Raw genomic sequence first — 14,068 nt, 5'->3', positions numbered from 1 at the left:
AGTCCCTTTCATTTTTTTTTTCCGCTCTGACACGCCGGAGAAAAGTGGCGAGGAAGTTTTCTTTCTGCTGTCTCGCGTCTGTTGCCTGGCGCGGGGAGGGGAGCGAGGCCCTGGAGAAGGGTGCTGTTGAAGGGTGGGTGGTCTTGGGTGACCCCCTTCTGCCCACAGGGGCTCTGCCCTCCTGGAGAGCTTTAGACTGTGCGTGTGGAGGTGACTTTTCCTACCTTTCTCTCCGCGTCTCCTCCCCGCAGGTGAAAACTTTTGGCCCCTTCGGAAGCGGCAACCAGGACAACCTGACAATGTACATGGATTTAGCGGACGGCATCTTTTTGAACCAAATCATGTTGCAAATGTAAGTTATATTCGGGGAGGAAGGAAGGAGGGAATGATGGCTCAGCAAGTCGAAATTTAAGGTTGTAGAAATGGAATGTGAAGTTGCAGTGGAGGGTTCTTTGCACGTCGGGCCACTGGTATCTCAGCATTAACGTGTCTTTTCGTCGTTTGTGGGGTATGGAGAACTCCAGGACAGTGGGTTGGCAGCTTGTTTGATGAAAGGAATTTGAAATTGAGTGACTGTCATCCACATGGTGTAGATAGTGCAATTGACTTCGAACTCAGGGACCTGATTGTTGTTTGAGTAATGACACCAAAAAAACCCTTTCTTTTTGGGGGCAAGGAACTGTAACGGAGAGTGTCTGGTTACAGGAAGTGTCGGGTGGGACCGGAGCATCCGTGAGTGACTCTAAAGTTTCATTCGAGGTCAGGACGCCTGTGTTTCTGAGCTCCCCTTCATCTTCCATTTTCAGTTGCCCCAGAGCAAGTACACTTGGTTAAGTCCCTTCTCAGGAACTGGATTTAAAGTCACTATGTTGGGAGAGGCGCAGGGAGCCAGAATACTGTGGTACTGTTTGTCTTGAAGCTTGAGGCTTAAACAGGGTCTTGGTGGAAGTTACACTTGCTAGCATGTTGGTCTGACCACATCCTTTCCTGTTGCTGAATTCTGCAGAGCCTGTCTGATTGACAGCCTGCCACATGTAGGTGTTGGCTCCTGCCGCTGCATTCTGTTTTTAACTCAGGAACTGCAGGGAACGTATTGGCACTGAGTGTCAGTGTGATTCACAGGCACTTGAAGCAAAATAAAACATCCTGATGTTCTCTGTGGATCAGGCCCTTATGCTCACCTACTCACCTGCACCTAAGCAAGTTGTCATACCGGAGCATGAACCCGTTAGCTGATGAGAATCAGCTTCGTTTTTGGCCCGCGTGGGAGGAGGAACAGTCAGCCTTGGTATATTCAGAAAGTGGTTTAAATACATCTACCTACAAAGATCTATTTTAAAAAATTTCCCGAGAACATTGCTTCTTTGGTTTAAGAAGTTACCTGATGTCGTGCTCTGAGAGAGACATCTCAGTCTTAATGTTTTTTTTTTTTAAGGCACTACCACTGTTACCAGTCTTGAGTTTGATTAGATTCTAAAGAGACAAATCTGTTGTCAGCTTTGGCAGCACGTGTCCGAGAACATTGATGAGAAGGAGTTTTCCTCGGGTTGTCTTGTGGCATATTCAAGTTCTGGCAACTCTTCCCCCCTCATCCTGTTAGACCCCGAAAATTGCTGGATTCCGTGGGTACAGCAACCAGTGGAACTTAGAGCTGTCCTGTTTAATTAAAAAAAAGCAGCAGTATCCCCCGGCCTTTTCATTCAGCTTTTACACCCAGGCGAGGGGAGAACAAAAGCCCTGGGACTGTTTCTTTTTCTTCCCTGACCTTTGGAATTCCTGAAGCGTTTACCACTTGCTTGTAAATCAGGAAAGCCTGTTGGACCATTCCTTTGCGAAATGCCATCTCATCACTGGTTCACACTCGGCTCGCGGCTAAATTCAGTTTGAAGGGCTTCTCCCGTCCCCTTGACAGTTTGAAACGTTATTTTCTCCTCTGTGCTTCGCCAAGGTAATCGTGCTGGAAGTGGGAACTGATATGTTTGTGGCTCTTCAGGCCTCAAGCAGCGCTTCTGGGTCCTCTGGCCAGGGTTGGACACCGAGGAGGGGACAGTGGGGAAGATGGGTGGCTTTCCAGAAGGAGGAAATCAAGGAGGGAGAGGCGCAAGCAGCACGCAGTTTACTGACTGGGTGATCGGAATGACCCTGCTCCAGGTGATAGAAATCAGAGCATTGTTTGCTCTTGAAAGTGGGCAGGGATTGACTGGAAAGGGGGCACAAGGGAACTTCAGAGGGTGGTAGAAATGTTCCGTATATTGACTGGAGTATATTTCATCTTTCAAAACTCATCAAGGTGTAAATTAAGATATATGCATTTCACCCTAAGTGTAAAAGTTACCTCAAGGGGACCTCCTGGGTGGTCCAGTGGTTAAGACTCTGTGCTTCTAATGCAGGGGGTGCGGATTCGACCCCTGGTCGGGGAACTAAGATCCCACATAAAAAATTACCTCAAAAAAAAAAACAAAAAAAAAGAATTTCAACCCTAGTGTTGAAAGCCTAGGTAGCCAGCTTGGGTTCAAACCCTAGGTCTCTCTCATGCATGCTTTGTGATGCTGGGCACATCACTCAATCTCTCAGTTTCCTCACCTGTAAAGTGGGAAGGAAAGTACCTTCCTTAAGAGATGGTTGTGAGGATTAAATGATGTTAGCAGTTAGCATAGTGCCTGCCACTTAATAGGTATTGGCGTTGGTTGTATCCACCTTCTTAATCCAGAAAGGATTTGGGGCACCCCCTAAGAGTTCTTTTTTTTTTTCTGTCTACCTTTCTCCTACATTCCTAGTCTCCTAGATTACTGCATACTTTTTAGCCTTAGCTCTCTCCCAACAAGATCTAGGGCAAAACTGGACTCTGGGACCCATATCCTAGCCCCACATCTAACACTACTTAAGCCAAGCCTGTTTTCACTTCTGCCAAGTGGAGACACGTTGGACTAACTAGCAGGTGAGTGATAAGGCTGTTCTGCCTTATCTCCCGCGCTAGTAGCCCCAACTGTGTTCAGTTTGCCTATTTTGATAAATTCTCTCCAAGTTGGTAGGACCTGAGAAAATTGCAGAGAGCATTGCGCTAACCTGTTGCTGGAGTTCAGATAAGAGGCGTGTTACCTAACACTTCAGAGCCATATGGAGGCTGGCTGGGGGTCACGTGACTGCACCTGGGCATTGTCTTTGGCAACTGAAGAAGGCTGCGGTAGTAGTCTCTGGGCCCTGGCCTCCTGGTGACATCAGTGCCTGGAAGCTGGAAAGCCCTGTGGGCTCAGCTTTCAGGGGAGGCCCAGGTCTAGGAGAATTCCTGAATGAAAGTGAGGCATTGAGTGGCGTGGATGGAGATGCTTGGGAAAACTTGCTGAATAGCTCCTCTGTAAATGCAGTTTCTCTGGGTACCTGCTGGTAGTCAAGGGAAAAACTAGGTGTCTGATTCACTTTGGACACATTTTTCGTGGTCTCATAGGAGAATTAAGAGCTTTGACTCTAGCATCAGGCAGACAAGTTCACATCCTCCCTCTGCCACTTACTAGTGCTCTTGGGCAAGTTACTTTTACTCTCTAAGCCTCAATCTCCTGATTTGTAATAAGGGGGATGGTATTTTATGGATTTGGGGAGGATTAAATAAGATTATGCATGTATAGGAAATGCCCAACAAATGTCAGTCATCATTATTGTTAGCGTGAAGCCCAGAGCTGGGTTTGTGTGTGTGTGCCCACGTGCGTGTGATGGTGCACATCTGTACACGTGAGAGTGGACACCTGAATTGACGTAATGGCTGTTGAGTTCAGCTGAGAACTTAGGACTGGCTGGGACTGAGAGCTTGTGCTTGGGCAAGGCCTGCATTAAATCCAACACTGTTTGCTTTGTTCAGACTCCTTTCTAACCCCTTGTACTAGCTGCAAAATTACGGATAATATATTAGTTATTCAGAAGTTGGTAATAGCCTCAGACCAATGCGAGAGTTTCTTAGGCTTCTCAAAAGCCTTTGAATGATAATTTTTTGCCTTAGTGTGCTGGAAGAGGAGTTATGTTCCCATTTTGCAGATGTAAAAGCTGAGGATACAGGGGCAGATAGTGATTAGTTGAATGAGTTTGTGTTGGTGCTAGAGAGTTAGAGCAAAAAAGATTTTTACTCATGAACTTGAGTGATATTCTTTCATGGCTGCAGCATATGACACTCTTCATGCGGCCTTTGAGTCTGTAAAAAATTACACAAAATTCACGTTTGTTGGAGGGAGGTTGGAACATACAGATGAGCAAAACAAGCATTGCCTGTAATTTTACCATGTCGAGGTAGCAGAATTAATATTTTGGTGTTTCCCAGATGTTGTCTATGGTATATACGTATAATATATGTTCCTAATGTACTTTTATACAAATTTGGGCTCAGGCTACTGCTTAACACCTTTTTTATTAACCTATGATAGATTATCAATATCTCCATCATCTGTATCAAACATAGTTTCTCGATTCAGGGTTTTTTTTTTTTTTTGGATTCAGTTTTAAATTTAGGAAGTCTTTGGAATATGATGAAAAGTTGGGGGCTGGCCTTTTCACAAAGGAGGGAGGCAAGGTTGCTATAAATCTAAATTATAGTTCTCTTTAAAATTTTAGGGAGAGTTGATTTCTTTTTTTCAAGTTAGAAGTTTTTATGAGAAGGAAGCCCCGGGGGCCCACACTGTGGACTTTTATCTCTCCAAGTTCGGACAAGGAACCAGATGCTTTGTTGCACCCTTGTCTCTGTCCTGTCCTCTGACATCCTGATGTGGGGCTGTGTGGCTTTGCTTTCTAGGGCTGTCATACAAAGAAGATCCTTATTCTTAAGGATGGCTTTCAGGGAAACAGTCTTGCAGTGGTTCTATGATGTCCTCTTCCTGGGATCAAGAACCAGGTACCACGTGTGCCAGTGCGGACCTGGCCTCCCTAGAATAATAACCTTTTAGTGCTGGAAGGATCCTGTGGTCATCTTGCAGATGAGCACAGTGGGGCCCAGAGAACTTTGGCCAGTCCTGGCCCCATTTCCAAACCAGAATCAGTAGCTCCTAACCCACTTCCTGCTGAGGGACAGGTCGGGGTTACACAGTGCTGGGCAGAGTGGGGATAGGCCTTCCTTCACCATAATTGACTTTTGTTTCAATTTGTTTCCTAATCTCTCTTTACCCTGAGAGCCTGAGTTAAAGGAGGGAGTGCTAATGATCATGATAATTAGTCTAATTATTCATATAGAACCCCCTCCCCGACCCACGTCACCTGACAGCCTCCCAGGCCCTGACCCTGGATCCTGGGTGTGTGTTGTGCCATTGCCCGTGCAGTGAATGTCCACATGTTTGCCAAGGTCGTCCAGCTTCTGGCACTCCTCAGGGGGTCCCGTCTGACTTAATGAAAGCTGGGACTACAATAATGACAAAACAGAAAAAGCCCTGCATGTTCTCGAAGTTCTGCTATTTTAGGAAGCACGTTCATTACTTTATGAAATTGCTTCTCATCTCTTAAGGTTTCTATGGTAAAGGGAGGAGAACTGCACCCTTAAGATAAATTACTTTGTCGTGCTAGGTGCACTTCTGTAGCTAAAATGCCTTTGTGGTTTAAATTCTGAATGCCTCCTCTGCTGCTAAATTAATTTCCACTGAACTGTTAACCTTTATTTTCTCAGTAATGAATGGCTCCAGGAGAAACATGTAACATGTAAATGGGTTGGCCAGATTCTAGTACTGTGTGGGGACAATAAGAAACGTTGTCCCAGGACAGTTGAAAAGAGGTCCTCTGGTTGTCCCAAGGAGCCCATATGACTGTTTTAGGAGATACAGGATGATTGAATAAAGTCCATGGCTGATTGTATTGCATGTGATTCATAAAGGGGTTTGCATATACACAATACAGTGTAGGGACTCATAGTGTTTATATCAAATATTTACTTAATGGTTGAATTTTAAACAGCTTGTGTTATTAAGAAATTGTGCTTATAGTGGCATTTTAAATAATTTCTATTTTTAGATTTTTTTTTCCTGTTTGTCAACTTTGTATACATTATTGGCTTTGAATGAGCTGAATGGCATTGAAATTGATTTGCTTAACTCCCCAAATTCCCCTTCTTGTGCTCTCATCATCATCATCACCATCATCATCATCGAGGGGCCCGAGTACCGAGGAAGGAGGAAGAGGCCTGTCTCTCCTCCATCACACCAGCCCCTGGGAGGCTCAGCACCCTTAGCACAGGGCTCGGATGACAGAAGAAACTGTGAAGACAGCCCTCATTTGAATGAAACATCCTTTGTGGTGCCTTGGGACAGTCGAATGGCAGAGAGGGCTATGTTAGGAAAAGCAGTGTGGGGTACATGGAGAGAGGGAAGAGAAATCCGTTCCGTTGAATCTGTTCTCTTCAAATAGGAAATATTTTTGACACTGAGAATTTTTGAGAAATGTCCTGTATGGAGATGAGTGAAATTATAAATAACTTGATTCAGATTTCTAGTTTCATCACAAGCAGACCTGACTTTTGCCTGAGATTGGAAAATAAATGACACTTTGGGGGTTTCCCACATGAATTATTTGTGTCTCTTCGCATTTCTCGTAGGGTGTGTTGTACACCACATAGTATCGCAGACTCATGGTGGCGGTTTTTTGAGATAGAATTGTGCCCCTGGAATGTAAATCACAGGCAAGAGCAATTTGGTGACATAGGCAGGAGACCAGTTTGAAATGGAACATTAATAATTTTACTGGTTTATGAAGTCAGAAAGTGTACTGTTTTCCCCTTTTCCATCTTTCTTGATATTTCATGTATTTTGCTTTGGTCAGCTTTGAATCCTTTTTAATCTTGAAATATATTTGGGGGTAGGTTATTGATGTTTACACAGTGCAACTTTTGGGTCTGCACTGACACTTGGTTGTTTATGGGTGCTCTGGGGCCAGAAATAACATTGCTTAAGGGCTGGTGGGGGGCTAGGTGCTTGGGGGGGACAGGAGGTGATGTGGCTCCCCAGAGGTCCACGGCTTGGCAGTGGCAGAATTAGGACTTGACTTGAGCCACACTGTCACAGCTGCATAGTAACCTAGGCTTGGAGAGGACCGAATGCTCAGTAGCGGCTGGGGTAGGATGGGGTGTGACAGATGCTGGGAGATGCAATTTTCCATTCTCATTTTTCTTCCCCTAGAGATCCCAGGCCAACAAATCAACGCATCAACAAACACGTCAACAATGATGTGAACCTTCGCATTCAGAACTTGACCATCTTGGTGAGAAACATTAAGACCTACTACCAGGTGAGGCGGGCCCCTCCGCGCCGCCCTCCCCGGGTTCTGTGCGTCCGGCAATACCGTCATTTGAACGGTTTCCCCACAGGAAGCCGAGAGGAAACGATGGTCAGGCATCTGCTTGTTGAAACTTGGTGTGTTTGCACATGCATCCCTTTTTTTGGCATTGTGAGAAGGGTCAGAGGTGGGATTGCTTTACTTTGTCCAGGGAATGTTCTTTGAGCCGTGTGCAAAGCATCGTGCCTGGTGCTGTGAGGGCCCCAGAGACGAGCCTTGGTTCGCAGCCGCGGCCCAAGCACACAGTCGAGTGGGGCCTGGCTGGCACGGGCTCTGGGAGGGGCAGCCCGACACGGTTATCACCCACAGCGCCGTGAGTCTGTGCAGGAGTGATCCAAAGGGTTGAGGGAGAGAAGGGACCACAGAAGGGTTATGTTCAGGCCAAATATATAATCAGTGAGTGCCCAGCTGGCAGACGGGAGTGCCGGGTTCACAGTATGGGGTGTCTGCTTGTGAAATGCTCCCCATATCTCATTAGCAGGTAGTCGGTGGGTCAGACGACAGGGCCCAAAGGGGAAAGGGCTGTGAAAATCCCCATCCCAGCCTCGGGAAGGTTGGGTGAGAATCTTTGACGATGTTCATGATCTTTAGATGGCCGGCGTCGATGGGAAACAGATTTAAACTTTGCACCTCAGAGCCCTGATTGTCAAACTCAGCAGTGAAACGTTTTCCCCCATGTGATTGTCTTGAGTCCCCAGGTGAAGCCCTAGCAACTCTGGTTGACTTGAGGGCTGGGGGACTCTAGCGCCCTCAGCTCAGCCCCTCTTTCTCCAGGGCATCTCTGTGGGTTCCCAGGACCCCAGGGAACACAGTTTGAGAATCGCTGCTCAAGAACCAGTCCCTTCCAGATTCATACTGGGGTTTCACTGAGCGCTCTGCCTCTGGGACCTCCCCCAGCACTCAGCTTTCTGGGCTGTAACTTAGTCTTGGTTCTGGGGCTGGGGAGCATCTTCAGAGTCATGAGGTCCCTGTCACCATGAGGAAGCCCTCCGCCCAGCTGTGGCTTCCCTCTCTGCCCTCGTGCAGTGGTGCTGGTTCTGAGGTCACTGAGGTCGCTGGCCAGGCGGCCAGGTGGAGTTTGCACTGTGGCGTTGGGCTGGGTGCTGGGTCCAGTTCCTGCAGAGGGCTGTGGTTGCTGCTGGATTTGAAGAAAGGAGGGAAAAGGAGGGAGTGGACAGTGTCTTGGGTTTTCTGAGATGATTATTTCCATTTTCCTCCCACTGGGGTCGGGGTACATGAGAGGAGGCTTGGGGTGCTGGGATGTTTTGCTTGTGTGGCCAATTCAGCAAGCCCCTTGTGCTCGTTCCATGGCCCGTTGGTGGCACAGCACTGTGGACACTCCGAGCAGCCTTTGGGAGGCTTAGCACCAGGCCCCTGCTTTAGTAACAGATGCCAGCTGTGCTGAGGAGGGGTCCGGGGGTGAGCGAGAGCCCTGTGAGAACTGGATCTATAGGGGTGACGGGGGTTTGTTTCCTTGCTGAGGAGGGCCACTGTCAGGGCTGGGCATGCTGTCAGCAGGTGGGTCTCAGCTAGTGCTTCCCTCATGACAGCCATAGTCAGGGGAAACGGGTGCTGCCAGTGAACTTGGGCCTGGGCGTGCAGGGGCTGCCCGGTGGCCGTGGTGGTGGTTTAGCAGCTGCTCGGGGCTTGAGCTCTGGCTGCAGGCACCATTCATGGTAAGCAGTGCTTTCGATGCTGTGTGCTAAGTGCCAGGGGAAGCAGATGGCGCTAACAGTTGGAGACAAGACCCCTGACTCTGGACAGGTGAGTCTCCTGCCCCAGGTGTGGCTGGGAGGCGGTAACCCTCCCTGGAAGCACTGGGGTGGAGGTGAGGTTTCTGGCTCTGTGCGCAGCGCGGAACAGTCAGGTGCTTGCTGCAAGCTGCACCTGTTTGGTGCTGTTTGGCCTGGCAGGTGCTGCCCTCTGGGCTTGGCGGCCCGGTAGGACGCATGCTGGTGGCACTCAGCAGCTCTGACAGTCCAGTCTGGGCCGGCCAGAGGGCTTGAGACCCTCTACTTGGAGGTAACGTGCCCCTCTTAGGGCACCGTGCCGAGTTCCAGAAGATGGGAAACAGTCACAGGGAGGAAACGATCACTAGTCCATTCTCAGGGCCCAGAAAGACTTACGGGTAGGAAAGAGGACCCTGCATCCTTGTTCTGTTTCTGCGCTGTTAGCTCTTTGAGGGCAGGTCTGGTGTGTGTTGGCAGCCTCAGCTCCAACCCGGAGCAAATGTTTGCTGAAAGCACTTGCTAAAGGCCGTGAGCCGTCCCTGACCCTCAGCCAGCCCTGCTCACTTGGAGGAAGCTGGCAGGACACCGCCATTTGGGCTGACACAGCTTAGGTGTGGGCAGTGTTCTGTTGTGTATTTTTTCCTTCCAACTTATGATAAAATAAAGTTTAGTTCTGGTTGTATAAGTAATATGTGCTCTTAATAAACAGCTTAGAAAACAAACAAGTAGCAAGAAGAAAAGAACCACTCATAACCCCACCACCCAGAGACAATCACTATTAACATTTTTAGAGCTTCCTTCCAGTTTTTGCATGAATAGTTTTTTGTTGTTGTTTTGTTTTTTGTTTTTAGCATCTTTATTGGAGTATAATTGCTTTACAGTGGTGTTAGTTTCTGCTTTATAACAAAGTGAATCAGTTATACATATACATATATCCCCATATCCCCTCCCTCTTGTGTCTCCCTCCCACCCTCCCTATCCCACCCCTCTAGGTGGTCACAAAGCACCGAGCTGATCTCCCTGTGCTATGCGGCTGCTTCCCACTAGCTATCTATTTTACATTTGGTAGTGTATATATGTCCATGTCACTCTCTCACTTTGTCCCAGCTTACCCTTCCCCCTCCCTGTGTCCTTAGGTCCATTCTCTACATCTGAATCTTTATTCCTGTCCCGCCCCTAGGTTCTTCATGACCTTTTTTTTTTTTTTTTAGATTCCATATCTATGTGTTAGCCTGCGGTATTTGTTTTTCTCTTTCTGACTGACTTCACTCTGTATGACAGACGCCTGAATAGTTTTTGTTTTACACCATTGTGGTCGGGCCATATATACAATTGCTTACCCTGCCTGTTTCCTTACCACCTGACAATTGTAGCATAAACATACAATAACAATAATTGGTTATTATTGTAAAGGGATATTCAAGGAAGTTTTCCAAAAGCAGTACTGCCCAGCATCTCCTTGTGAGAGAGACCCTGCAGGTTGTAAGGGCTTGGGGTGAAGTGAGACAAACGTGGTTCTTCCTCTGGCTGGGGTGGCTGGGGAGGGCGGGAGGTCACCCCTTCGGGAGGGGGACTTCCTCTTGCCATGGCTTTTCAGTAGACACACCAAAGTCATGGAGTCCAGCCCCGGGTCTTGTCTGCAAAGCAGTGGTCTGGCCGCCCCCAGGCTGTCCCCTTCTTTTCTGAGGCACGTGGGGCGGGAACAGTCAGCAGGGACAGGGGCCTCTCGTGAATAGCATGGGCTTCTTTCACAAGGAAGCTCAAGTTTTGCCCCTGAAAACCTCTGGAGACCAAAAAGGTCCTTGACATTTTTCTGGGGCAGAGAACAGGCAGTGGGTGAGAACCAGCACGGCCAGGTTCAGCCTGACCACCAGTGTCTCAGGCCTCCCTCTGACCTGCTGCTTGGACTCTTCTGGGGTTGGCGCCTGGAATCGGCATTTTCAGAAGTTCCCCAGCTGTTTGAGTCTTAACATCCTTCCGACAGGAGGGGGAATCAGCAGGCTAGAGAGAGAGAGAGAGGTGGTTCTCAAAGTGTGGTCCCCAGACCAGCAGCATCAGCATCACCTGGGAACTTGTTAGAGACGCAGGTGGTCAGGCCCCTCCCCCAGACCTGCTGTGGGGGTCCAGTAGTCTGCAGCTTACCAAGCCCTCCAGGTGATTCTGATGCACATTCGTGGAAACTAGTGGGTTCGAGCATTTCTAGTGATGCCTAGGAGAGGCACCTTCAGCCAGGTCTCCTGGGGCGGAGAGGGCTCAGTTCTCACCAGGTAACTCCTCTCCATCACATACAGTGGACACGCATCTCATCTGCCCCAGGACGGGAAGAGCAGAGGCTCTGAGGAGAGGCTGCAAAGATGAGAAGGTGACCAGAGGGAATAGGTGTCACTGAGGGAGTTGCTGGGAAGGGGCAGAGGAAGCCAAAGTTGGACAGGACCTTGGGGAGAGCTCCCAGTTCAGTCTGCGAATTTTAAGGAAGGAAAGGCTGGTCAGGATGAGCATCCACAAATGGGACATCTGCGGAGAGGCCTGGAGGAAAGGCGGGCCTGGACCAGAACTGCACGCTGCTTTGAGCCGCCTGGCTGGTCAGTGTTGAGCCCAGCATCACATGAGGCTTGTTTTTTTTGTTTTTTTGTTTTTTTAAATTGGTCCTTCAATTCACTTCCTTTTTTTTTTAAGATTTATTTTTATTTATTTATTTATTTTGGCTGTGCTGGATCTTCGTTGGGGCATGCGGACCCTTTGTTGTGGCATGCAGGGATCTAGTTCCCCAACCAGGGATCGAACCCGGGCCCCCTGAATTGGGAGCGTGGAGCCTTACCCAGTGGACCACCAGGGAAGTCCACATGAGGCTTGTTTTACTCACTCAACAGCCAAACTCTTTTTCTTCTGAGTCCTTTTCAGTTAAAATTTGGATTTATAGAATGGTTCATTGTTTACATTCAGAGCCTTGAGTATGGACGTTGAATGCATGTTCATTTGATCGTGGAATCAGTAGGAAAATAAGGCTAGTAGTATACGCAGAAATCCCCGGTGCGGCAGGTGGCTGGTACATGTTTATCCTTGGGGGGTTGCTCATGGTGTCAGCTGCCGTCCCCTGCCCTGGACACCTGTGATCTAGCTCCTTCTCACGACACTTAGAGCCTAATTGTCATGTGAAGTTTCTGAGGTTTCTTTGGCTTTCCGCTGGTGGGAAGCACTTCACACAGCGGCCTGGACAAGTGCAGTGTGTGTTGGTGGAGATGTAAGTCTTCATTGTTGACTCACATGTAGGTATCGATCCTGAAATCGGGACCCTCAGGTGCATGTAGGGACCCACCTGCAGGACTGACTCTGAAATGGGAAATTGGCTGAGTTTCTCCGAGCATCTCCCCTCACTGGCCAAGCACTGGGACAGGCAGCTTTCCTTCTGTGGGCCTCCTGAGTTCTCATCTGTCCGAAAGAGGGTGGGCGCTTGTGGTTCTGAAATTCTGCAGTCGCATAATGGCCAGAGACCACCAAGACTTAGAGTTTCAGGTGACCTCGAGGAAGCTCTGTAGTTCTGTATTATGAGTTCCTGGAACTCGGCTCTTCTGGTTTCTCACATGGCTGGAAGGCTAGAATGGACCCAGAATATTGTTCTTTATCTCAGAATAGTTTCTTCTCAGCAGAAGAAACAGTCCAGGGTTGCCCTATCTTCTATAATCTCTTTTTTCCTTCATTGCTTTGAAAAATTAAAAATAAAACAATACAAATGGTTATAATGAGCACCTGTGTATCTGCTCGAAATAAATATGAACATATGTGAATATTTTTCATATTTGCTTCAGACCTCTCTTTCAAGAATTTTTTTCTGATTGAAGTCCCCGGTGTGCCTCTACTGCATCCAGGTATCCTTCCCTCCCTCCCTGGAGGTACCGCTGTCGTCAACTTGTGTGCGTATACGTATTGTTTTACGTCATCTCTTCAGATAAAACCTCCATATACTGCCTGTACCCCTTGTCCACTCAGCCTTGCTTTTGCTTTTGAGATCTGTCAGCTTTCTGTGGCATTTGTATTAGATAAGCATGGGCTGACTACTAAAAGTTAGAATTATCTTTAGGAATGTGCGCACTCAGTTTGAAAAAACGGAAGACTTGTCAAAAGTAAGAATAGAAGGAAATGTGTATTTGACATTGTTGGTGGGAACAAAGTAAACTGTCTCATTCGTGTAGTCTCAGGGTTTTTAGGTAAAGTGATGTCTCCTTAGGTGGGTGTGATGTGCTTTGCTTTGGTGGCTAGAGACCGTGTTCAAGGGAACTTAGAGTCTGCTCAGTCCCTGTCTACAGGTACCAGTGGCTTTTGCTTTATGAGTAATACAGTGTATTGAATTTGTAGGGGAGAAATTACTTTGTCCACTCTTTAAAGGTTAAAGAGTAAGGCTGTGAGACGGGTATTCTTGTTGTAGCTTATATCTGTGTTTTGAGGAAATTAAAAGTAATGTTTTTGATTATAATTTCTTTTTAACTTTTTTTTTAACATCTTTATTGGAGTATAATTGCTTTACAATGGTGTGTTAGTTTCTGCTTTATAATAAAGTGAATTAGTTATACATATGTCCCCATATCTCTTCCCTCTTGTGATGATTATAATTTCTGATTGCAGATTGGGAAATATAAAGAAAATTAAATCTGCCCACTATCTCATCACCTAGGCATACCATTGTTAACATTTTGGTATTTATGCTTCCTGATTTTGTGTCTGTTACTACATGTGCTTCAAGATGTGGATTGTATGTAACCTTTATTTTCATTTACTGTGTAGTGAGCATTTTCCCATGTCATTAAATATTCTTTCATAATATGAGTTTTAGTGTCTACATGGCACTTCATTATGTGGCTGTACCACTATCATTGATACTGAGTTATTTCTGTCTTAGAATTATAAACAATACCCCATGAACATACTTGGTCCATAAATCTTTCAACAACTGTTCTTATGTTCTTAGGATAAATTCCTAGCATGGAATTCCTGCGTCAAAGGGCATGAACACTTGGAGGACTTTTGCTACTTATGGCCAAAATTACCTT

The 14,068-nt window shown here is 47.2% G+C and overlaps 1 protein-coding gene across 6 annotated transcripts in view; it reads left to right on the top strand.

Moving 5' to 3' along the window:
• The window catches only part of CCDC88C (coiled-coil domain containing 88C), a 129,671-nt gene that overhangs the window by 1,087 nt on the left and 114,516 nt on the right, over positions 1-14,068 (top strand). For all 6 annotated transcript variants that reach the window (XM_036843677.1, XM_036843675.1, XM_036843676.1 and 3 more), the window contains exons 2-3: positions 252-352; positions 7,137-7,245. In XM_036843677.1, coding sequence (XP_036699572.1) covers positions 252-352; positions 7,137-7,245 — 210 coding nt within the window. The remainder of the gene's footprint in view (positions 1-251; positions 353-7,136; positions 7,246-14,068) is intronic.

The sequence above is a fragment of the Balaenoptera musculus genome, chromosome 2, assembly GCF_009873245.2.
Source record: "Balaenoptera musculus isolate JJ_BM4_2016_0621 chromosome 2, mBalMus1.pri.v3, whole genome shotgun sequence".
NCBI lineage: Eukaryota > Metazoa > Chordata > Mammalia > Artiodactyla > Balaenopteridae > Balaenoptera > Balaenoptera musculus.
This window is presented reverse-complemented; position numbering and strand designations above follow the sequence as displayed.